This window comes from Eurosta solidaginis, chromosome 4, assembly GCF_040869045.1.
Source record: "Eurosta solidaginis isolate ZX-2024a chromosome 4, ASM4086904v1, whole genome shotgun sequence".
Lineage (NCBI taxonomy): Eukaryota > Metazoa > Arthropoda > Insecta > Diptera > Tephritidae > Eurosta > Eurosta solidaginis.
In genome coordinates, this window is record NC_090322.1 from 12,124,264 (window position 1) to 12,151,765 (window position 27,502).

General features: G+C 36.9%; 1 protein-coding gene across 16 annotated transcripts in view; it reads left to right on the plus strand.

Moving 5' to 3' along the window:
• Window positions 1–27,502, plus strand: part of LOC137249035 (uncharacterized protein CG43867) — a 404,529-nt gene that overhangs the window by 350,951 nt on the left and 26,076 nt on the right. For all 16 annotated transcript variants that reach the window (XM_067780130.1, XM_067780129.1, XM_067780127.1 and 13 more), the window contains 2 exons: window positions 20,107–21,309; window positions 21,372–21,609. In XM_067780130.1, coding sequence (XP_067636231.1) covers window positions 20,107–21,309; window positions 21,372–21,609 — 1,441 coding nt within the window. The remainder of the gene's footprint in view (window positions 1–20,106; window positions 21,310–21,371; window positions 21,610–27,502) is intronic.

Here is a 27,502-nt window from a genome sequence, read left to right on the forward strand (position 1 = left end):
AATTATGGCCTTAAAAGTATTCTAGACGAATTAAATGAAAAAGGGCGGAGCCACGCCCATTTTGAAATTTTCTTTTATTTTTGTATTTTGTTGCACCATATCATTACTGGAGTTGAATGTTGACATTGTTTATTTATATACTGTAAAAATATTAACTTTTTTTTTAATTTGACTTTAAAAAAATTATTTTTTTAAGTGGGCGTGGTCGTTCTTCGATTTTGCTAATTTTTATTAAGCATATATATAGTAATAGGAGTAACGTTCCTGCCAAATTTCATCATGATATCTTCAACGACTTCCAAATTACAGCTTGCAAAACTTTTAAATTAACTTCTTTTAAAAGTGGGCGGTGCCACACCCATTGTCCAAAATTTTACTAATTTTCTATTCTGCTTCATAAGTTCAACTCACCATCGCTTTATCCGTCTTTGGTAATGAATTATCGCACTTTTTCGATTTTTCGAAATTTTCGACATCGAAAAAGTGGGCGTGGTTATAGTTCGATATCGTTCATTTTAAATAACGATCTGAGATGAGTGCCCAGGAACCCACATACCAAATTTCATCAAGATACCTCAAAATTTACTCAAGTTATCGTGTTAGCGGACGGACGGACGGACATGGCTCAATCAAATTTTTTTTCGATACTGATGATTTTGATATATGGAAGTCTATATCTATCTCGATTCCTTTATACCTGTACTACCAACTGTTATCCAATCAAAGTCAATATACTATGTGAGCTCTGCTCAACTGAGTATAAAAATTGTCATTTTAGTGTGACGCATCGCAATTAAAATTCTATACTCCAATTATGATGTCAGCCACAAAGGCATTTTTAATTTGTTTTTCTAAGCTTTTTTGTTCTTTCTGCTCAATTTCAAAAAATATTAAAATTATTTGGAGTATTAGTAGAATTAAATTTTGCCAGCCCTTTGTATTTTAGGCACGCCATTTTTATAGCCTTCTATAATTTTTTAATTTTTATTATTATTTATTTTTCTTCTAAATTTGTCTTTTCTTTATTCTTCCATTTTTTTTCTTTTTTTCTTCCCGGTGTTATTGCTACCCATCGCTACCACTTCATCTACTCGATTTTTTCGAGTTTATGTCGCTACAACTGTTATTTATAGCCCTCAATTTCTCCCAACACACATACATACATACATACAAAGTTCCTCGCTAGCATACTCACACACTTAATGCATACTTTCAAATCTGCATACATATTGGTGATGTTACGAAGCTTCTATTACGATACCGAAGCGTTAGAACTTCTGATTTATTTATGCTTCTGATTGTGGTCGGTCTATGTCAAACTGCCAATTCGTTTCCCAATCGGTCAGAAATCTGACTCGTGCAAAGTAGTCCCATAACGTATGTGCATTTCAGTCGGTCCTTCATCATACACAGCAGTGTTATCCACTTTAAATAATATTTTGTATGCATTATTACATGAACCGGCAAACGTTCAACATCCTACATTCGTCTTCTCTCGCTTGCTTTTCTTCTAGCATCCATCGCATTATCCCTTTTTTCTTTGTCCTCTTCCTATTTCCTCATCCCCCTGCAGAATAGGGGTTTAGAACATACCAGTGGCAGTTTTGCCGGGCGTAAAAGCCGTCCCAAATTCCACGAGTACCCAAATCAGAATAAGGTGTCTTTACTCACTCATAGGAAGCAAGCTGCGACGTTGTGTATCTCAACCGAGACCCACCATGGTCTATAAGAACTAATGCCACGGGTCGTCGGAGGTCAACGGGTGATCTGTATATATTGTATACTTGTATACAGGTCTCATCTCCAGCTTGCAATGAGAGCACCTAACAGGGAGTTTCGCGTTGGCTGTGGTTACCTTATATGCGGAGAGAGTTCTTTCATAGACTCGCTCGGAATAGAGTATGCAGTTTTCCCCTGGTCTTATTCCTTCCATGAGAATTCGGTATCGATGCTTGTCTGACGCTCTTGATAATGTTGAACAAGCGATGTAGCGGATGTATATCGTCAACTGAAAACATAGGAGTGAGCCAGTGCTCATGTTGTATTTTTAGATGTTCAAAGCTGCTTTAGGCTATCTTAAAAAGGACTTTTATTGTAAATAGTCGTATACCTCCCATAGCTGGGGTTGGAATTTACGGTTGTTATTTTAGTTTGAATTTGACTGTTTACAGCGGCAGGATAACTGCCTATTGCGAAGCCATTGTTGAATCGAAAAGTTTGACCGTAGCCCTTAATTTTGGTTTGAAGATTAGACGGTTAGAAGATGAATTAAAATGGATAGGGTTAAGTAAAATCGTTTGAGTGAAACCCATCTTAAGTGAAAAGTGGATTGTTGTCAGCTTAATTGTGATAGATACACATATATCACATAATGAGATCATATTGATCAATGTGAGGGATACTGAGTCAAGCTTAGAACTCGCAGTGGAGTTGCCGAGCAATCACGCATCATTACCCAGCAATATAAGAGCTTTAGATAGGCCTTGGGCTTGAACATTCAACCTCGTTCCATTGGTACCAGCAAAGTTGGGCCAGTGATCAAAGAATATTAATCTATTTGTTTGTTTAGAATACGGCCATACTTGGCAGGCACCCACGTAAAAATACAATATTCCCCTTCTATTTTTCCTGCTTTTGTTTCCCACTACGTCTTCCTCCTTCCTATCCCCTCCTACTCTTCATAAATTTAATGCAGTTTGATATATACAACACGAACATCTAAATATTATGTCACTTTTCCAAAACCATATTAAGAGATCTGAGACAATTTCTTAAAATTTTACTGAGAGCTCTAGAGGCCAAGAAAGCACACATAGTGACAGTCATTTATATTTTGATCATATTTTGATACATGGGTTGAACTGTCTGGCCCGTGAGGACCTCACATAGACTAAATGAGTCCATAGTGTTCATTTGTGTTCATAACCTACTTACATTTTACATGCATATGTGTCTCCTCTACCTTGCTTCGACTTCCGACTTCGATTCCCAAAAATTGTAAACTCCAATTCCGGTAAACTCACTTGCGTCGCATCCCTAATACATATACACACATCTACAAACAAATGCTGCGTTATTAATGGCACGCGTCCGCACTCGTTTCATCTTGTCAACGCGGTCGGTTGCGTCCCGTTTCATATTTACTGCACCCCATATCACTGATGGCTGAATACTTTGCTTTCCAGCAGCCTTTGAGTGCTTAAAATGTACTTATTAAACGCACACAGAAATGACATTGCATGAGTATGTGTGTGTGTAAGCGTGCATTTATTTTTTTATGCATACTTCATAAATTTTATTTTTTAAAAATTTTCTCCTGCTCATTTGAAGTGGCTGAGTGAAAAAACGCGAATAAATAAAAATGAATCAAAGCACTTACAGTACAAAAATAGAGATAGCAAAGTGAAATGTACCTACCTAAATTGCTTTAGAATCCATTCGTATGCCACCACGATAAATCAAGAATGCAATTAAGTTTTTTTGTACAACTTGTGACTATTTATATATTACTCGATTAATATATCTCATTGGAGGTGCAGTTTTTCCTCCTCCGCTCGTAGCTGGGTAAAAGAAAAACGTCAGACATTTCAATATCTTACGACATTATTTCGATACTCTTCTCACCTGATGACTGTGGCTTGAGCTTGATAGATTCGAATATGTAAATAAAGTTAAACATCCACAACATTTTCACAATTACTAACATAAATACTTCAAAACATTTTCAAAAAAATTCAAAACTGTTTTTAATTTTCAAGTATACAGTTCAAAAGATTTTTATAAGCTAATATTTCGTGCTAAATTCGTTCAAATTCATCATATTTGCGTATACATTTTTCAAAAGGTTTTTTTTTCATTATTGAAGATTTTAAAGTTTGAATTTCGAAAGATTTTGAGATTCTGAAGTGTGGAAGTAAATATGGAATAAAGTTTAAGTCTTGTTACAAATTCGTTCAAATTCTCTATATTTGCAAAAGCATATGTATGAATATATAAAAATTTCAAAACGTTTTTCACACGATTTTAGGAAAAATGTTCAGGATACCGATTGCAAGATTTTAAAATGCTCAGCCCGAAAGTGTGAATGAAGTTAAAGTTTAATGCAAAAATTCGTCGAATTCACTATATTTTCAAAAAAGCATTCAAATATTTGTTTAAAAAAGTTTCAAAACTTTTTTTATGCATATGAAGAACGAAATTCATTATAATTGCAGACGCACACACACAAAAGATTTCAAAATTTTTTTTAAATTCTCATGTTTGCAGTTTCTATTCTATGAATATGTGAATAAGGTTAAAGTTTTGTGCAAAATGCGTTAAAATTCACTATATTTTCAAAAACGCATAAAAAGATTTAAAAAACATTTTTTTTTTCAAAAAATCTCAAAACTTTTCTAAATTTTTTTTTAAATTTTCCAAAAAAAGATTCTGTATAATAAAGATGTGTATACGCAATAAGACGTGCGCAATAAAAAAATTCCTAAACTAAAGATTATATTTTTCGCAGTTTTCTCTATGGTGTGGTGGTCACTTGCTCCGCCTATCTAAGCCGAGAGTCCTGGGTTCAAGTCCCGGACAAACACTTCGAGTGTATTTCTGCCCTGAAAAGTTTCTCAGTGAAACATCATCTGCCTTGCGGATGACGTTCGGAGTCGACATAAAACATGTTGGTCCCGTTCCGTCAAATTTTAAGGAATATGAAAATGAACACGACGCAAATTGGAAGAGAAGCTCGACCTAAATCTCCTCGGAGGTAAATCGCGACAAGTATTCATTATTTTATTTTGTCTCTCAAATATGTAAATAAATTTTAAATTTCGTACTAAATTCAATCCAATTCAGTTGAAACTCATACAAATATTTCAAGACTTTTTCAAAAAATTTTAAAAAATTCTCTTTTATAATTGTGTGTGATAATGTGCTTGTATCTAAATATGTAAATTAGTTTAAAGTTTCGCTCTAAAGACTTTCCCATTCAATTCAAATTCGAAAACTTATACAAATAATTCGAAACATTTCAAAAAATTTCAAAATTTTTTGTTTTTCTAATTTTGTGCAATAATATGCAATGAGTTGCCTTGACTGCAGAGGATGAAACAAAGCGTCAAATGCTTCATATTTATTTAAAAACGTTTGTAAGGAACGTAAGATATTCTTTCTAGACGTGTCTGCAGCGTGCGCAATATAAAATATTGCTAAACTGAAGATTGATTTTTTCGCAATTTTCCCCATCCTAAGTACTCCTTTTTCCCTTTGCTGCGGATTTCACTTGTATTTGCGTTAGTTAAGCATTTCAACACTTAAAATTTTCTACTCAAGAAGCCATAAAGTTACAAATAACGACTTGCTAAAAATAAAGCCATATTTACATACGACGTAAGAGTGTATTTATTTATGTGGAAATGTTATGACGTTAAATATTTGCTATTGAAGACATTTATGTTAAGCTTTAAGCAACACGACTCGATTTCTTTCTTCTACGAATGTCACTCTTCACATGTCATTGCGCTTTTTTATAGTTCATTGAACTGTTAAATACTTTGTTGGCAATTTATTTACATACGTGCAGATTTTCCTCGAGATTTTTCTTATTTTTTATATTTTTTTTTTTTTAGAATTTGTATGAGTGCTGCTAAGTGCCAATCTTTGGTTGAATATGAATCCGTCTCATTCCAATATCTTAAAACGACTGTTGTGCAAAAGATAGCGTGCTGATCCGTTTTTTCAGTTGTGTTTGGGAAATATACCCCGCAGGCTGATTTAAAACTACTTGTTAATAGTGCACTTATAGTTAATTCATACTTAAATCAATTTCCTGCAGGGGCTGCTATTGTACATTTGTACAAATATTTGTATAATCGTCTGAGTTCTATTCCGAAAGTCATGTCTTTTTTCGAGAAAGGAGAAAGGAAGTAATCTCATGTATTATTAAGCTCTATGCGCATACAAATGTGAGAAAACATTAATCTTTTTGTGAATGAAAGTAATACTTTAACATTTATGTATGTAGTGCTTAGCATAAGTCCGGAACTGAATTCTTTTAAATGCATGCGAGTAAGTAATGCGATGTTATTGCTTTTATCTGGGTTGGGGTTACTTAAGAAATTACAAGCATGTCAAAAGGGATGTGGTGTTTGAGAATGCAAAAAATGGAAAATTGGTTTATCTTAAATATCAGAAAAAGTATCTGTATACATTAGAGTGATCTTGGATTTAATCGTCTGTTCATCTATTACTGCAGCGAGCAAATAAAAATATCAACAATAACAGCGTTTATGCCGTTGACTGAGTTAAACAGCATACAAACAGATTGAGTCATAGCCTAGTCGTAGGCCTGTGGGATTAGAAATTTGACGACTCGAGCTCAAATCTCAGCTCGGGGAGAATATGGCTTCTAATTTGAAAATACAAAGGTATCTGGAGAGATCTTTCGCAGCCAGTAATCTTCAAATCCTTTCCATTTTTATACCTTTCATGAAAATGAAATGGTATATTAACTTCGTCACGAATCTCAAAGTTGTAAGTCCTTAAAAGAAAATAGATCGGCCCACAATTAAGTATACCGAAATAATCAGGATGAAGAGCTGAGTTGATTTAGCCATGTCCTTCCGCCCGTCTGTCTGTTTGTATGCTAGTCCCTCAATTTTTGAGATATCTTGATAAAATTTGGTAAGCCAGTATAATTAGGTGTCCGATTAGACATTTGTCGGAACCGGCCGGATCGGACCACTGTAGCATATATCCCCCACACAACCGATTTTTCAGAAAAGAGGATTTTTGTCAAATCTTCCTCAATTTATCAGATTGAAGCTTCAAACTTCACCATATGCTTTCGTATATTGCACATATTGTTTTCTGAAAAAATGGATGAGATCGGCCGTATATATAGCATATGTACTTTTTTATGTGATTCCGGAACATACCTCACACCTTGTCGACTTTAAAAAGTGCGTCATTAATCGATTGTAAAGTCATGCAGCATTACCATAGCAACCACTGTATCTGTGAAATTGAAAAAAAGTCAAAGATAAAATAATAAATGTTCTCTTTTTATATCGTTTTTCATATAATTTCGTAAAATTTAAAATTTTTTAAAAAACGTGGTCCAGGTATCCAACTTGTAGGTATAACGCAGTTCTGCTTCTTTTCACGCTGGTAATTTTTTAGGGCTACTTTAAATAGCAAATATAACCAATCGGAAAAATTTCTTTTTTTTTTTTTTTTGAAAATTTATTGCGCTAAACCCTCAAATTGTTGTATTTTCTATATAAAAAATTAGGTTTTCAGGTAGGCCAGCAAAAAAAAATTCCTAAAAATGAAACACCCTAATGCACATACCTTTGTACTTAGTCTATTTTTGTTGGTTGTTGCTTTTTTTGTTTATGTACGACAAAGAAGTGATTTATACTACAAATCAAAACATACTTGAGGCTCCAGGGTACATTTATGATTATAATAGACGCCTTTCTGGAACGGAAGGGCAAATTAGGCTGAGAAGATGGAGCGCGATAAAAAGTTGGAGGTAAAAGTTCAAAAATCTGCTATAGTTTAATTTAAAATACATTTCACGAGTTTTAGAAGGCAAACTTTGTTATAAAAAATAAAAAACAAAAGCGAAATTTCGCTTAACCCTTTAGTGCAAACCAGCTCAAGTGTCAACGTTTTACGGTTTATAATTTCCATATTTCGACATACAAAACTATATATTTGTACAGTTAATAATTGGTAAATATATAAATAGTTTTGTTCGTTATATTTTTAAGGACTGCCTAAATTCGACGTTATTGCGTTAATTTCTTCTGTTTTTTTTTTTTAAGTTTTTATTTTTCATATTTATGTAATTAAAAAAAAAATCAGTTGTAAAATTTAATAAAAAATTGTATTTTCTTTTTTTTTTTTAATTTAGTAAAATGTATTCTTTTTAATAATTTGGGAAAAATTTAAACAACGTGACATCAGGACGGACAAGGCGACAGCTGTTTCGATTATACCTTGTAAATCTCTTCAAAGCCTTTTCTCCCGGGAGTGGGAGTCGAACCCGCACTCCTACGATAGTTGAAATGGTTACAAACGCATTCAGCTACGTCATGCCTTAATTTCTTTTTAATTAAGTGGCAGCATAACACAAAGTTTTTTAGACAATAATAATATTTAATTTCTTTTTTTGTATTTTTTTTCGAATTTGAAAATCGACAACCCTAATCGATAACAGCTTATTTCTTCAAGATTTCGGATGCATACAATTTTTTTTTAAATAAGTGGCAACATTGCGGGGGGTAAAGATTTTGGTTTCCTTTTATAGAACTAACTCTAAATACAGCCAAATTTTTGTAAACAAATTTTCAATAAACTTTGTACTTCCAAACTGTGATGGCAAACGGCGAGGTGTAGAGATAGTGTGCCCCGCTTACCTCGTAACAGGTCCTAGGTTCAAGTCTCGGGCAATGCAACAAAATTAGAAAACAGTTTTTTCAATTAGAAAAAAATTCTTAGCGGGGTCACCTTTTACCCCTTTGCCCGGTCGCAAGAAAACCTCACTACGCCACTGCTCTTATAGAAGTTTCACCACACCTAAAGCTTCTTTCTTGACAACTTCATAGTTTATTATCCATTTAAGTGCCAAAAAATACGCTCAACTTCCATGGCTTTGTACTAAATACATAAATTCTGCTGACTTTCTTATTTCCCCAGCTGGCTCACTTACATCTTCCTCTCCCGCACATTCCCCTCTCCCTCACATTCTCAATTGACTGCCCCAAAAAAATCTCCTCTTTCAATCATAAACTACAAAACTATCGAAGTTCACGCTACTGCAATGCCTAAAAAGAGGCTATTAATTTCAAACATCAGCAAAAGAAATCTTAAAATTTTTTTTTTGTCGACAGCGGCCACGACAGAGTTTGCATATCGAAAAGCGTCAAGTTAGTCTGCCTGTTATACGCCTTCAAAAAGTGTTTACTTCTTTGCGCTTTTAAAATCACTGCTGTGTAACAACTTTAGTGAAGCACTTGCAAAAAACATGAAGCCATTTCGCTAGCAGATTGTGTACCAAAGTGGCTTTTAAGAAAGTCGACAAGAATATTGCAATTCCCTTTCTTATCGCTCGCCGCGTGCCATTAAAGCAACCAATTCAACTTAGGCCTTGCCATTGAAAATATGTTGCATACTTTTGTGCATATAATTATAGAATAGAACTACAAGATATTGTAGCAAGCGGCGTCTAAAATGTCACCATGAATTCTATTTACTTATATAAGAATATTTAGCACTGAACTTTTGCTTTGTGCGCTTGTTTACAAATACTTCCTGCCAAGTGTGAGCAAACGCCTGGTGTATGCGTGAGGATTTCTTGTCGCCTAAAAGTTTGTCAGTAAGCAAAATCTCACGCGACTGTCATGACGGCGCCATTAACAAAAGTAAAAAAAAAATACTTTGCATGCATGCATAGCTTGACATGTGTATCGGTTTGTAATCTAATGCATGTTTTTTGTCCATTTCACGCTTAAGCAACTTTTGTTGCATACTTTTTGGCGTTTGCAGCTTAACAGCTTTTTTGTAGTTTTTTTGTTTTTGCAACTTATTGGTTAACTGTCTGCTTAGTGGTTAGACTAAAGTTTTATTTGATCCTTTTTTTCTCGCACGAACATGTAATGAGCTTAACAACTTTTGCAAGAAGCTTTGCTCTGCATGCTTTTGGGACATAAGAAAATGCTCTTATGAATATCGCATTCTTATCGCCTGCACAATTTTTATATTGGCCAAATATTGTGCACTGCTACAATTTGTTACATGTAAATATTTGTATGCTTTATCGCTTTGGTTATTATAACGCTAACCACTTATTCTTTACCAAGGGTCATTGCATACTTGTGTGCGCATGAAAGCGACATTTTCTGCTCATTCTCAAAATCACAAAGTTTTAAAAGTTTGTCCGCATTTGCCTTAAGCACTCTTGTGGCACAAGTAATAAAATACATTTTGAAAATTATCTCTTTTTTATATTTTTCTTCATTCGCTGTTCATGCGCTCTGCATACCCCTAAATGTATGCAACAATATTTTGTTTGCATAAAATATTGCTTGTCGTTGCATAAGATAAGGCGTTCACACCCTTGTAAAAGTCTATGAATATCTGCATTTGCATATTTATCGCTGTCTGGGCATATTGGCATAATATCTTTTGCCGTTAGCCAAAATTGCAAAGAAAATATGGCGAGAAATTATCTTGGTGACTGCGTCGCGACCACTACTCCACCTTCACCCGAGGCATCTTTTTACAATGTTGGTCGACAGTATTGTTAGCGATTAGTTATACCATCCTTTGCAGTCGATGGAAGTTCGGCTCCCGCTTCTTCTCATTTCCCCTTTATACTTAACTGAACTTTAAAGACTTTAATGGCTATTATCAGCGTAAACAGAAGCAACTTATTTAATTGATATAAATTGTAAATTAGTAAGATTAATTAATTGATTTGCGATTGTGTAACCTGACTAGAGATGAAAGTTATTTAATTGTTTAATTGGTTAATTGATACAAATAGCAAATTTTTCAGTTAATTGATTAGCGAGGATTAGAACTGCATTTTATTTAATTGTTTAATTTGGATGAAATAAATAGTAAATTATTCAGGACGAATTTACCTATTAGCGACTATTTTAGCTGATTAAAGCTGAAAGTTCTTCAATTGTTTAATTGGCTATTTAGTTATTTAATTGATATAAATCATAATTTATTCAAGATTAATGAATTGATTTGCGATTGTGTAATCTGATTTAAGATGAAGTTATTTATTTTATGGGTTATTAAATTGTTTAATTTATAAAAAAGTAAATTATTCAGGATTAGTTAATTAGCGATTGTGTCAATTGATTAAAGGTGCATTTTATTTTATTGCTTAGTTTGGATGAAATAAAGACAAAATTGTTCAGGATTAATTATTTGATTAGCGATTGTGCAATCCGACTAAACTAGTTTTCTGAGAAAGATTTTTCGCTATGAATTTCAAAAATTCACTTTTCTTAAGCGACTAAATAAGTAGCAGAGGTGTGCTGCATTCATTTGACTTCAAAATCATAACTAGCCTAAATTTCGGCTTTCTCATTTCAAAAATGTTCTATATACCAGCATATCAAGCGCTACAAACGCTTCAATTACATGTTTAGCTATTTTTGTGACATTTTTAATTTATAAGCACGAACACTCAAATCACTGCACGCCTTTATTAGCATGGGAATTTGCTAGCACAACTGACAGCTGCATTTTATTACTGACAAAAATAGAAGAAAGTTTTGCTTATGTCAAACGAAAATTACATTTCCGTGTGCTTTGAACAAACTAAAGAAATTTTGGTGCCAAAACATGGTGCTTGTAGTTATTCTTTTTTATTTTATTTTTTTTTTTTCAAGTAAGTGTATGCATACAAACTTTCTGAAGAAATCGCTGTAAAATAAAATTTTACGATTAAAGCTACAAAAAAAAAAAAATATATTTAAGAAAATATGTATCCGAAGCAAGTTCGATAAAATAAAATTATAAGCCTTTAGGCTCCAAAATTTGCTTACCTAAAAATATGTTTTTGCTGAAATAAAATTTGTTGTAAGGCGTGCTAGTGTAGTTCCACTTTTGTCACTAGCGGCCAGGTGTGAATTTTGGTACTTGAAACAAATTACCGTAGAAAGCACTTGCAAGAAATAATCAGAAACCCACGATGCATTGAAAGCACTTGCAATCGAACTATTACAAGCAGCTATGGAATCGTAACATACGATTGCTTTGATGCAGCTTTTCGGCCAAGAATTGGGGAAAGCAGAGTTAAATTTCCCCTCCTACGCGTTTCGACGCTTTCTCGTCTTCTGCGGGGAGCTCGATAATTTTATTAAAAAAAAAACACGATCATTAGCAACAAACATACATAAATAAACTCAAATAACAGAGGAAAAATTAATCTTGCATTCTTTATTCTTTCCCAAAAAGCAAAAAATTAAAGATTTTTTGTTTTTCCCGGCGGATTAAGGTTAGTATTGTGACGAATATTAGTATCACTAAGCGATACTACCATCACTAAGCCGATACTAAGCAGTATGTACATAAACAAATCAATCATCATCTACACTCATACATACATACAAGGCAAACAGAGAGATACTCCCAAACGCATGTCAGCATCAGCCGAAGTAGTACTCACATATACACACGCATATGGATACAAATTACAAATATGCATGTATATAGCTGTTAAACAAGCATCAAGTTCACGAAATTACTAGACCTTAGGAAAAATGGATGAACGAGGAACCCGAAGAGTATAAAAGCAGCACAAGCTGACGCATGACTATGCAGTTTGATTTAAACACGCAATTAGTTGTGAAGTAAGAGTTATTGTGAAGTACTCTCAAAGTAGTATAATAAAGACCATTTTGCATTATTAAATATTGGAGTTATTTATTCCAGAGTTTAGCGATTGGAACGTTAGCAGAAGGTTTGGAATAAGCGGAATTTCTCGAAATTCGTTATAGTATATTTCCGCGGTAGGCGCACCTATCATGAGAAACGACTAAAATACACAGACCTAGAAGCTTCAATGTGGTCATATAAAATCCTTTCCGAGATGGTCTGTGAAGCTTCGTAGTGCTAGATTACGGAACGGGGAGTGTCTTTATCGCTACAAGAAAAAGAAGAAGAAAGCTAATTTTTTTTTCGTATTTACTTAGTCGTAGGCCTTTATTTTGTCAAATGCCTTACAATGCAGCTCGCAATTTTTCATTGGGAAAGAAAATTCATATGATATAAAACCTTCACAGACTTAAGTGAATATGGAGAATGACTGAGCTGCAAATTATCACGGTACGGTGCCTTCAAACTCTTGGCCGGTAAGCTTAGAAAGTGCGTCATTATCTGTACAAATTAGCTTCCTGTGTCTATAAAAGAGCTTTGCCACCACATTTGATACCTAAACTTGTTTTTCTTCGTCTAATACGAATCCAACTTCACTCTACTTTTCAGTGTTGAGGTTCACTGTTTGCGTTGTCAATTTACGACCTTTGTCTAAGATTTGCAGAGTTTATGTCGAATGAGTTCCAAGCAAGCGTTTTAAAGCTTGCAACCAGTTGAACTACTTCGGTTGTCAGAACTACTGTACCACACAGCTTTTTTATTCAATTCGATATCCTACCCTAGTCTTATTTCTTATAATTTTCCAATAAACTTTTGATAATCAACCTTTTGGATACCCTTTGGCAGCCACTGTCTGAGGTTTTTGCAAGGGAAAAGCAGCTACGATTTTCGATTTGGTGAAGTGTACTTACTCGTTAATTTTTTTTGTCTTTTCGATCATTTTTTATGTTGATGAAGATAAAGAAGAGGCCAATCAAAATATTTCTAAGGTATAGCACGGTCAAAAGATCTATGATTTATAATATTTGATAGTTAATTCCACATTCGTGGTGCACAAACCTCCACAGCACAGCATCTTCCATGTTATGGTTGAAGGCCTTTCTGTGGGCTTCCCAAATAACACGTAAGTGCGTGCAGCCATGAGTTACTGGGAAACTAAATAATTTAGGCAACACTAGATAGACTGTTTAGGACAACAACATGGCAAACTATAAGTCGCTGGGTCTAATAAGCCTTGATATGGCTAGGGAGACTCTTTTACCTATGTAATTCGTGTGCCTCTTAATTCATTACTGAAACATCAAACTAGTGTACTTTTTCCCATGTCATTCGAATTCTGAAATATTACGTTCTTCAACATGAGATAGAAGGTTTTTAATCAGAAGCCAAGATAGGGTGATAGTCCACTCAGTCGATGATATCTACTTTTGGCTCACCATACACAACTTTGCATCATTCACAAAGCCTCTTTCCGTTCATATACCCAACCGATCTCCTTTTATAAGTTAGCCCGTAAAGTTTCTAAACTTAATTCACAACTTAAAACCGTAAATCTTTCACAGCGCCATATCCCACTTGCCCTACTTGCCTACTGAGCACCTTATCACCTTAGACTACATTTACACTCAGCCATCTTCTTACTTGCAGTAGCACCCGCATAATTAATGAGTACAAATGGCGCAGTTAATTCTTAGTACACTGCAATCCACAAATTCCAATTTAAAATTGTACATATATATACATGAAACCGATATAGCCGTGTTCTCTTTTCAGCAAGAAAATAAAAATCAAAAAAACTTGAATGAAGCCGTTAATACCAATGTGCTCGTAAACGCCTTATAAAAATCAAAGATTCGAAAACTTTTTGATCTGCTGCTTTCATACCTCAAGCGACGTTGTTATGTGCAGCATAGTCACCTTTATTGGCTTCTTTTTAAGCGTTAAATTCAATGCTCCGCAAAATGAATCCTTTCACTACCCACACGCCGATGAACCCACAAAAGCACGCCGTTAATTTCTTATCAACTTTTATCTCATATAAACTTAATTGCTTTTGTTCTTGCAATCGGCAGTGCGTGATTGCTATGTTATAACTAAGGGGGGTCAAGCAGAGCAGATGGTTGGAATTAGTTTTTTCGTACTTTAGTAGATTGTATAGACACAAATATAGAGATATCAGCACAAAGGAAGATTCAGTTTCTATTCTACAAATCCTAACTAAGCAATAAAGAAACATATAATTCCAAACCACGATTTTACTATAGGCTACTGGATTTTGCCTTAAAGTAATTCAGTCCTTAAAAGGTCGGAGGTACAACATAATCTGCCTCTATCCGAATTCCGTGTGGTATGTCGGTTTTGAACCTATCGCTAGGATGACGCTTTCTTCTACCAAAATCAGAGTTCGAGGCGTTGTCGATTCTACTGGCGAAATTTGACGATGTTCCACTTAGCCGTTGGTATGTTGTTGTTGTTGTTGTAGCGATTAGTTACTCCCCGAAGGCTTTGGGGAGCGTTATCGATGTGATGGTCCTTTGTCGGATACAGATCCGATACGCTCCGGTAACACAGCACCATTAAGGTGCTGGCCCGACCATCTCGGGAACGATTTATATGGCCACATTAAACCTTCAGGCCATCCCTCCCTCCCCACCCCCAAGTTCCATGAGGAGCTTGGGGTCGCCAGAGCCTCGTCTGTTAGTGAAACGGGATTCGCCGCTCGAAGGTGAGGTTGACAATTGGGTTAGAGAAGCTATATATTGCGCTACACAACCCCTTGAATCCCAGCCGTTGGTATATTGTCATCATTTGAGTTTATGTGTCGAAAAGTCACACAAAAGGATATTCTTCTCAGTATTCATTGGTATCAGAAGAATATAGTATTAGGTGGGGATATATCTATAGAAAATGAGTAAATTTATATGAATTTTAATATAGTTTCACTCATTTGATGATAGGATAAGTTTTCTGCAAGCTAAACGAAGAAATAGCGTATCTCCTTTTACTTTATTTCCTACTTTTCATTACATATACGGCAGGTTTTACCTCGTTCAAAGTTGGAACTCAAATGGTCAACAGCTCTTCGGTTAGCTAACCTAAGACAGTCGAACAGAGTAGATAGATATATCTTCCATGGTTTTCGGCTTGCGAGCAGGCAAACTTACATATTGTAACGAATTCTGAGAAATTACGATAGTTATACCCCTTCTGCTAGCGTTCGTATCACTTTTTGGTAACGGTTTTGCAATATGGGCTTTATTTAGTCTACTTTGGGAGTAGTACAATTATACTTCAACATCACATACTTCACAACAACGTGTTTGCATCAAACTGCTTAGTCATTCCCCCAGCTTGCGCTGCTTTTATACTCTCTGTTACCTCGTCCGCATATTTCTCCTAAGGTGTCGACGTTTCGCCTTCTAGAACAGTTGTATCTCCTGCTTGTTAATTGAGCTATATGCGTGTTCATGTGTAAGTAACAACTTCGGCTGATTACTACATGTTTGTGTGAGATATCTCTTCACATCGAGCTTCTGGTTATGTGTGTGCATGTACATACGTTTTGCTACTTACAGTATTTGTTGTTGTGATTATTTACTAACAGTATGGTGATGCTAATATTCGTCACAATATATAAACTTTGCCTAATCGAATTGGGTGAGTTAAAAGAAATACTCCGAACACAACGTTAATCCTTTTCTTCCAGTCATCAGTAGACTGCACAAGCTAAGTTCAAACAGTAGACAGTTTTTGACCTCTCCAGATGGGAAGATCAAAGCCTCCAAATCTATACACCTTAACGACATTTCATGTGTTAATTTTGAAGCCTGGGCCTTGGGCCTAGAGTTTACTACCAATGTCGTCAACCTCACGCAGGCCAATTATGCTATTCGCGGCGTTTAGAAAATGAATAGTCTCGCCATTGCTTGAACCAGCATTTTAAATATTAAACGTTTCATAATCTATTGCTGCTTTCTTTAGAATCGGGAATTTTTGAGACTCTGCTAACTGTATTAAACGTCATACTTGCCTCCTGCCTCGCAGTAGCATGACTTTCGAAAAGTTCTTAACACGAACATTGCATACAAGAAGCTCACAGCGTTAATCTAGACAAAACTTCTTTGAGTGCCATATTTGAATTATTCAAGAACTTGTTCAAGGTTAGTCATGCAATGCTTCCGAAGGATATTGAGAACTCCATCCTACTACTCAATGTTCGGTGAAGCACCGCGAGGTACCGTATTTGGTCTACAAAAGTTAGTCATACTGCGAGATCACGTATCTAATGCCAGAAGAAGGCAAGGCATGTCGTTGTTGTTGTTGTAGCGGTAAGGACACTCCCCTTGGGGCATGTTCCGGTAACAAGCACCATTAAGGTACTAGCCCGACGATCCCGGTACCGAATTGGTATGACTACATAAAACCTTCTAGGTTATACCGCCCTCCCACCCCCTAGATCTATAAGGAACTTGGGGTCGGCAGAACCTCGGCTGTTAAAGAAACAGGATTCTTCACGGATACCTGAGGTTGACAATTGGGTTGGTCAACTATATATTGCGCTGGCAACCCCTTGAAAGGGATGCGCTACACAACACCTTGAATCACTTTGATATTTTAGTCGCCTCTTACGACAGGCATACCTGCGGCGGGTATATTCTAAGCCCCCTAACCCGCTGGGGTAAGGCAAGGCATCTCACATGTTGGTACCCTACCTTAACGAAGGTGAGCGCATAACCCTCATCGGACCTAGACGTCCTTAGGGAATATCTCACAAATCAACACAACACCAAACTTTCTTTCACATACTCACTCAGATCAACTCAAACGATGTCATCATATCTATCGCACGGCCCTACAGAAAAAGCATTAATCTCGGCTTACATTAAGATGAGTCGAACGACGTCTGATGACTTCTAGACCTGTCCTGTCCAAAAAAAACAATGCATACTTGATGGACTCCCTTTTTTCTTTAACTTTCCTATTCACTTCACCTACTACAAAAACATACATTGCCCCTTGAAATCCCATTCTCTTCCCTTTTGTGCTTATAAAAATTATGCCAAGGCACGATAACTTAATTTGTCGTTTGCATGGGTCGCGATTCGTGATTTTATGTGCTAAAAACAAATTTAGCTAAACGAGTTGTGGAATCTGCAGTGGTGAGCTAAAAGCGCTAAGCAGTTGTATTGGTTCTAAGCTTACATACTCATTCAGCGCACACTTAGTCGGTGAACAACAAAGAACACAACAACTTACGAAAATGTCTAAGTTTCACGCGACTTCTTTTTACTAAGCTCCCGTGCTTGCCGCTGTAGCGTGCATCAAGAACATGCTATGAGTCTATCTGCGTTTTTGGTTCGGCTGTTATGCCATAAAATGTCTTGTACCACAACACGCATTACTATTGAGACATTACAGTTGAACCCTACCTCTCTCTCGTTGCCCTTAAACTCATTCACCTCACAATCGTCGACTTTAACATAAAGTTGCTGCGCTACGCAACCCCTTTTGAGTACATAAGAAAGTGGTAATTCGATCTGAGCGTTCCTTTGCAGTTAATTAAATTTATTCGCTTCGCGGGTGTAAAGAGACTCTCTCAAAAGTTTTAAATTAAATTAACTTTATCGCAAACTGGTTTTGGGTCGCTAACTATTAATTGGTGTTAGACGATATTCAAATGCGGTGATATGTACATCGTGGGGGCGCTGTGGTGTGGAGTATAAACAAAAACTTTGCAGACAGCCACAACAGAAGGGTTGAAGTTAAAAGGCGAGCTAACAACTTTGTAAACGGGCAATATATTGAAAAACTTTTTAGAACTTAGAAATACTAGAATTTTGTGATTGATTGTGAGGTTATAGGAATGGGACATAGAAAGATATAAGTTAACATGACAAGAGAATTATGACCTCTTCCATGAAAAATAAGACGACGTCGGCGCCTGCTCATAAAACTTTGTTAGGCCATTCGAGCTTCTTCGACTTTGCATCCTCCTGTGAAAATGCCTCATTGATTTCGAAGATTTCATTATGAAGTACATAAAATGATTTCTGAAGAAAAACCTTCACCGCAGTTCCGAAACAACTAGTTTTGTTATTTGCCAAGAAGCAAACGTGTCTGACTTATCAGCAAATTATGTACTTATATCTTAAGTTACTAGGAACCAAACATACTAGCGGTCTTTTCCCACCTCCCTTGTAGCGCAGCCCTACTTGTTGATTGAAAAATGTTTTCTGCTGCTCGGAAGCGCTTCCATTTCGAGTGGTTTTCAACCCCCAGTAAAATTCTGCAGTGTTTTCAGCTTACAAGTATGATTCGCTATGGCTTGAACAAGCGTCTATTCCGACAACATAATCAGTGTATACAAATAAACTCTACTTAACCAAATTATAGTACGAGATTGCTGTAGATAGCCAGATACGTCCTTCGACTGTTCTGAGATCGAAAGTTATACTGCAAGAAACTAACTTTTGTGTTAGTCATCACTAACTTTGATTCACCTCACATTCAGCAAAGATCGACGCTGAGGAAGCCTCATCTTTAAAAAAAAATATGATTGGCGCGGTTAACCTCCAAAGTAATTTAGGCTCTTTTTCTTATATTGTCCTACAAATTGGTGGGACGGGACTTAGATCTTTTATGCCGACTCCGAGTGACAGCTGCAGGGCAGATGCATTTTCACTGAGCAGCTTTTTCAATGCAGAAATACTCTCGGACTGCCGAGTGGCGACCCCGCTTAGAAGAACTTTTTTCCATTTGAATTTTTTTTTGTTTTGATGTTGCTATGCCCGGAACATAAACTCAAAACTCTCGGCGTGGTAGGCGGAACACACTACCACCACACCACGGCTAAGCCTCTTCTTACATGCAATTATTTTCCTTTGAAGTTATTTTTCTACTCTACTGCTCTTCTCTTGGATATACTTTTTTTAAACTTTATTTTTTGTAAAATCCAAATGAAGAGCGGCATCTAAAAACAAAAGAGGTCTTAATCTTCTTTTGAAAATATTGAGTCAAAATCTTCATGTCCTGTGCCCTTTCGAAAATATTTTCAGTTGGTCGTTCCAAACTTATCCAGTCTTTGTCGGATTTCCTATGGGCCAGCCCTCCTCCCTGAAACAGACGGACTTTAGCTCGCGATCGACCCGCATTCATATCTAACCAAAGACAATTTTCAAGATCTTCGGTGACTATTTTTGTCCTACAGCTTAGATCAATAGAGCAAAACTCCTGCTTTGAGGACCTCGAATTTCGTCAGATCATGACAGACTGACTTTCACATTTGATCCTAACTCTAAGCTTCTCTAGACTGGATTCCATTGCACCAAAGAACTATAACCTAAGATGTCGTCGGCGTCACATTTTGCCGGTTTTCTGAATCATGCATCCTGAAGGGTAGGCGAAAGAATACCTTTAGCTTCGACATAATCTAAACTCTTGGGAACTTTATCTGTTTTATCTGAATCCATTCGGGATGTAGAATAGAATTGTTTCTTCGATATTCGGACCTATATTACTCGAATGGTCCGGACTCGTATCCAATTTAAAACTCTTGCACAAGAGACTATACCAAACCTCTGTGGGTATTTGGGATATCGTAAGTATCATCGTATTAGTTGCTCTATTTAGACTGACTTTTTCCGGTATCATCGCTAACCAATTCTTAATAATTTACTAATCAATCTCTTATTCCTTCTTTTACTATCATTTCAGGTGCGGGCTATGGAACAGCGGCTGAGTGAATGGCCCAAACCACCACAGTCAGCCACTAACTCGCCTATTAATCAAAGCCAATTACAGCAACAACAACAACTAGCCGTAGTTACCGCACAGCAAACCGTAAGTCTTCCCAATCCCGAAGCTGAGAAAACCATAACCTCATTGGAAATACAAGTTGAAGAACAACGTCAATTGCGTCTACACGACGCGCGACAAGTCGAAGCCAAAGCGGCCAAAATCAAAGAATGGGTTACCAATAAACTACGCGAACTCGAAGAACAAAATCAGCTGCTACGCGAACAAAATGTCAAATGTAATCAGCAATTGGAGTTACTAAAGAATCATATCGCTAATCAATCGAACCGACATAGCAGCGTCGGTCCACATCCTGTACGCAATAGTCTTAGCTTGGATGTACAAGAGTTTGCCGACTCAGCAGATAGCCGTCGACGCAGTGAAAGTTTAGATCCACAAGAGATAATCCATCGTCCCTTGACTGCTTCATATCCACATCATCAGCATCGACGCAATCTCAGCATGGAACCGCAAGAGCTTGAACGCAATTTGGTTGCAGCTGTAGATGGTTTAACGCTTACACCACTCGCTAGTATATCGAAAGTTTCCTCCACGCGTCCTGATAGTTCGGATACAGATACAGCGCACGACTATGCGGAGATTTATACGCCGTCGTGTGAGAAGTTACCCGCTTGGATGAAGAATAATCCAGCGTTGATGGCAAGTGGCGGTAATTCAAGCACCACAACTACAACTAGCGAATTGGGTGTGCCACGCCCACCAACGCCACCATTACATCGTTTTCCCAGCTGGGAGGCGAAAATCTATCAAGTGGCCAATGATGGTTTAACTGGCGTGAGTGAGGAGAGTCTGGCACAGCATACGCAGCAACAGGACGTACACCAAACGCAGTCGCACCCACAACCACAGCCGCCACCCGATATACAAGAGTCCACTAACAGCGCAGCTTCGGCAGGCAGTAACAGCGCTTGTAATACGTTAGCGAATGGTGGTGGTCATGGACGCGCGACGCCAGCCAACAACGGCACGCTGGGTAGCACGCGTGGTGAGAGTGGCGGCGGCGCAACACCTGGTAGGCCACAGCTGCCCACACGCCAGCAGCAGACAGCGAGTGGAGGTTTCTGTGATATTTCGGTGCCCGTTTATGCCACGGTTAAAGGGGTGAGTGCGATGCTGGTCTTTGTTTCTCAGCAAAATTTAAACGTTCTTTTAATTTTTTGCAGCGCGCTTCCCAAATACGTTCCATGCCATTTACGGGTGACTCCAGCGATGATTCGAGTGATGGCGAGGATCATGCCGTTATGTTAACGCACAACTCACACAATTCATCTAGCACAGACAATACGGAAACGTCTACCTCGGGTAGCGCTTCAAGCCCATCGAAGAGCTTGAAAACATCGTCGAGTTTGAGTCCTGCGAAACGTAGTGGTTCGGAGAGTCCAAAGAATACAAAAGCGCGTGGTATGTATGGAAGCATGTGATGGCGTGTGAAGCCTACCTAGTTGATTGTGCCTGCAGACCCTACAATGATAACAACTAACCACTAGCAACTATACACCCACGCTCCCTTTACAACTAACTCTGCTATACTTACCTTACCCCTCTCCATCTTTTTTAAGCACTTTTTTATGTTGGTGAAATGTAATATTTTCAGAACCGTAGGTTTAAAAGTAGAAGCTTCAGTATCCTGTAGTCTTAATTCCTTATTTTTATTCAGCTATTAATATATATTTATACTACAATATTTCGACTGCTGGGTGGAATTTCACGCTATCTCAGCCACCATTTCGAAAACGCGCTACCTCTGCAGAAATTTAAAATATTTGGAATTGAGCTGGGGCATTTATACAAAAAATTCTGTAATGGGGCTTTCAGCCAAGATAGGGCGATGTTCCACTCAGCAGTCTGATATGTAATACTCCGTTATTGCTACAACAATATGCGCGCAATGAGTTTTTAATTCACGAAGTATTTTGATTGAAGCAGTTCAAGTTTTACAATAAAAAATTATAATTTAGGTAAATATCCTCATAGAAAAGAAAAACGAAAACATTTTAACAGAAATATATTAGCACTCTGATGTTTGCGAGTGTACGCTCTCTGTACTCTTTGTTTCGAAGTATTACATAATTTTATGACAGCATTTAATTTATAATACCACTTATGTACATCCCGTTTCTTCTTCTATATACAATCGAGCAGGACTTTCAACAGATAAATCTGTATATAGCATTCTCGAATACATGAAAAGACTTCCTGCCACAGCACAAAGAGCTCCGTCCACAGCGCCCGGTGCTCCAGAATCTACTCCAATTGTTACTTCATATCCAGAAATCTCTGTACTTCTAAATCTTCCTTTGTCGTCATAGAAAACACGAAAAAAACTGTAAATTTCTCCTATAGTTTCGCGAGTAGAACGGATATTATCACCTTGTCCACTTCGCGTATAAAATCCACTAACTCGCATTTGCTTGCCCGCTTTTAATTTAGTTTGGCAAAGTCCTATTGTTCCCACTGTAGGAACTTTGTCAAAGGGGGTTTTCACTTTAATTATACTTATATCCAAATAGTCGCTTCTCTTGACTGGTTTATGAAGAACACAATCCACTTCGCGAACTTGCCCCGTTTGAGATATACTGTTTACACCAGCTTTAACTGTCCTTTCCGCTTGTGTTCCCCTCACGCATTCTAAATTTGTAACCACGTATTCCAAAGTGATCAATGATCCAACACAAGCATATCTTTCGTCTTCATATATTGCCACCACATATGGTGTATCCTCTGGATGCACAGAACTGCTAGAACTACCAGCGCGAAATTGCGCATTCGTGTAGGTGAAAGGGAAGCTAAGCGCGACCAACAAGAGCCCAAAATAATTTCTTAAACTCATTTTCAATTATAACCTTTTGAGACGCTTGTTAAATATTGAGTAAATCAAGATAAGTTTTGTAGGCGGTATTTATACATTAGTGGATTGTGTGAATAACAAATAAGTAGAAACTTCTAGATTCAGAAAATGGGCACAAAGCAAATATTTGGCAGTTTTCAAAAGAAAATTTCCTTGTGATATGTTTGGATATTTGCACAGTTTAATTGTGCTATTGAATTGAGAAAGGCCACGTGATATAAACCAGAGTTCGAAGCAGTGCACCACGTTTTGAGCAGCAACGTTGCTCGAAGTTAAGTTGACTGACATAAGCAAGGTCATGTGTTAACTGTTTATGAGACGTGAATTGGTTGTGGACCTACACGTTTGTTCTTCCTTCCCATATTCGTAAAATTTAGTCATTTCTATAGCAATTTCACACAGAGGATCAATAATATAATTAGCCAAGTTTTCTACATTAAATCCCTTAATAAAACGAATGTTCCATACAAATTTGTAGGAAAAAAAGAGGAGCACGACGCAAATTGGAAGAGATGCTCGGCCTTAGATCTCTTCGGAGGTTAATGCGCCTTACATTTATTTATTATTTATTTAGTTTAAGTTTTACAATAAAAAATTATAATTTAGGTTTATTTCCTCATAGAAAAGAAAAACGAAAACATTTTAACAGAAATGTATTAGCACTCTGATGTTTGCGAGTGTACGCTCTCTGTACTCTTTGTTTCGAAGTATTACATAATTTTATGACAGCATTTAATTTATAATACCACTTATGTACATCCCGTTTCTTCTTTTATATACAATCGAGCAGGACTTCCAACAGATAAATCTGTATATAGCATTCTCGAATACATGAAAAAACTTTCTGCCGCAGCACAAAGAGCTCCGTCCACAACGCCCGGTGCTCCAGAATCTACTCCAATTGTTACTTCATATCCAGATATCCCTGTTATAAATCTTCCTTTGTTGTCTTCGAAAACATGAAAAAAACCTGTACATTTCTCCTATAGTTTCGCGAGTAGAACGGATATTATCACCTTGTCCACTTCGTGAATAAAATCCACTAACTCGCATTTTCTTGCCCGGTTTTAATGTAGTTTTACAAAGTTCTATGGGTACTACTGTAGGATCAAAGGGGCTTTTCACTTTGATTATACCTATATCCATATAGTCGCTTTTCTTGAGTGGTTTATGAAGAACACAAGCCACTTCGCGAACTTGCCCCGTTTGAGATATACTGTTTACACCAGCTTTAACTGTCCTTTCCGCTTCTGTTCCCCTCACGCATTCTAAATTTGTAACCACGTATTCCAAAGTGATCAATGATCCAACACAAGCATATCTTTCGTCTTCATATATTGCCACCACATATGGTGTATCCTCTGCAATCACAGAACTGCTGGAACGGCCACCTCTAGCGCAACCAACAGGAGCCCGAAATAATATCTTAAACTCATTTTCAATTATAACTTTTTGAGACGCTTGTTAACTATTGAGTAAATCAAGATAAGTTTTGTAGGCGTTATTTATACATTAGTGGATTGTGTGAATAACAAATAAGTAGAAACTTCTAGATTCAGGAAATGGGCACAAAGCAAATATTTGGCTGTTTTCAAATTTAGATATTTGCATAGTTTAATTGTGCAATTGAATTGAAAGGCCACGTGATACAATGTTTGTATTTTTAATGAACAAACACAGAAAAATACAAAAGGTGCACTAATTAGTTTTATCTGTTTCCAAACTACTAATTTGTCTATTTTATACCCCCACAAAACCAGAGTTCGGAGCAGTGCACCAAGTTTTGAACAGCAACATTGCTCGAAGTTAAATAGGCTAAAATAATCAAGGTCCTGTGTTAAGAGTTAATGAGACGTTCATTGGTTGTGGACTTTACCGTCTGTGCATCCTTCCCATATTCCTAAAATTTAGTGATTTCTATAGAATTTCACACAGAGGTTAATGATATAATTAGCCAATTTTTCTACATTAAAGCCCTTAATAAAACGAATTTTCCATACAAAATAAAAATTCTTAATTATCTCATTATTGCTTTATTGAGTGCCTAATGGAGTCTAAAATCTAGACGGTTTTGAGGGCGGTATTTATACATTAGTCGATTGTATAAATAATAAGTAGAAACTTCTAGATTTCAGGAAATGGGCACAAAGAAAACATTTGGCTGCTTTGAAAACAACATTTGCTTGTGATTATTTTAGATATTTGAACAGTTTAATTGTGCTATTGAATTGAGAAAGGCAACGTGATATAATATTTGTATTTTTAATGAATAAACACAGAAAAGTACAAAAGGTGCACTAGTTAGTTTTATCTGTTTCGAAACTGCTAATTTTTCTATTTTATTTCAAATCTTGCAATACCGCGTACATTATTGAAGTCTATTGACTCGAAAGCGGGCTTTGGGCATACCCATCACAGTGAATTCTGGCACCTGGAATAACCGGAGTCATGCATCCTATCCGGCAACGCTTCCAATGCTCTTTCCCAATTTCTTTTGTAGCAAGCAACGTAGCCCATGCACTGACCGCTTTACTTCGCCTCGTGACTTTATTTGTGCTCGACCCCAAAGTAATATTGATGTAATTTCGTCTGAGACAGCCTTTTTCAACTCTATATCATACTTTAGGTCATTGAAAGCCACAAAAATATGAGGGCCCAATAGAACTTTTCCCAACCTAAACACAGAGCTCAGATTGTATTTGCTTCCATGTTTACATTTTCCGCAAAATCCATATCCATAGCACTCTCATTTCTAGTCTCAACAAAGGACGATGTGTATAACGGTTATGGCGCCTCTCAGTTCTCACTATAAATATCCTGATTAAGGTTGTTGTGGCAATTCGACAGTTCGAGAGCCGAAATAGTTCGCTCCAGCAGCATTTTGTAAGAATACCGTCTTAGGTATCACTCCCGCAAACAAAAGCGCTGTTTGCTATCGTTAAAATAGCATCCGACCGTTGCAGTCCTATTTACTGAAGAATTAAACTGAAGTTTGCCTCATGAAACTCCACGTTCGCAAGGTCATGGGACTGCTTCATTGTTCCATATTGCTTCTCATTTTGTTGATAAAGTATTCGTATGATGTTCTCTTTATAATCTCTTTGCTTTATATTCGTCAGGTGCCTCTACAGCTTCACTGGGCATTTTGCATGGTCCCATAATCTAGAGCGGAGGGAGAGAAAGTTTCCGCAACATTGAAACTTTCAGAGTGAAACATTTTGGCGTGGGACCACATCAACGTCCTACATCTAATAGTTCTGCAATATATACAGTAGATGATACACAGAAAGCTGTAAGCCATATCCCGTGCTTTAAAAGAAAATAAACTTCTTGGAAGGGGCAGAATGTATTAATCCTGTGGAGACAAATGTTCAGTAAATCCTTTCCCCTTCACGAAATTTATAGCAACTGTCACAAAATTAAAATTGAACTGATTAAAACGGACCCAATACCAGAAAGATCTCCAGTGACGCAAATGATGTAAATTACCACTTAAGAGTCATCCTAGTTGTGCATCCTTATTCACCATTTCAGTTGCCCTGAAGGAGCAAAAAACTGAAATGATACCTTTCGAAATTATTCCCAACTCAACGACGTACAAAATTCACACAGCTTTCTCAAAGTCCACAAATGAATGTCTGGATTCCCCCACCGTGACTCATCACAGGTCTACCACCATAACAGCTATATGGTGTTAAATAGTCAACGCTAAGGCCAGCTACGTGTAAACTTCCCGCCTTTTTTTTATATAATAGTACCGGAGCGAAACGCGATAAGTCAACTTTTCCCTGCAGGGTTTTTGTTAGGGTAATGAAGATTCAGCCGATTGTTAGGCAGCAGTTAGATTGCCGGAATGTTTTTATGCAGTCGTAAGGTTTCCGGTAAAGCATTTCAGCCATAATTTTGATTCACTCAGAGTACTTATACTCTTATAGATGCTATTTTGAATATGCTTATGTATGTACCTATACGCATATTTGAGTCACTACACAGGGTTCTATAAAAAAGTTCCGTGAGATCACAGTTAGAGTATGGCGGTTTTTTAGTCGTCCACTAAGGCTAAAATTCCTAAAAATGTTCACTCCGTCCATCACCAAATAATAGTTGTCCTTCTTAGCAAAAGGTCTTAAGCAGTGTTGGAAAAGCTGTAGGTTTCTTTAGTTACTCAATGAAATCTCAAACTCATTGGCTATTCTCACGTATAGTTCATAAGACTCGCCGTTCTCACAATCCCTTCAAGAAACGTTTCCAAACTCCCTCTCTATGTAGTATGCCTACAGTTTAACTCTCTTTATTTTTTCCGCATCTCAGTAGTTATTAATTGACTTCGCTTCCACGTTTCCTTCAAACTCCTTGAAACCTTCTTATCAATTAAAAAAATATTTTACTAAATGGAATTTTCTAATAATTTACTTTTTATATGCGCCCATTAAATTTTCCTCTCTC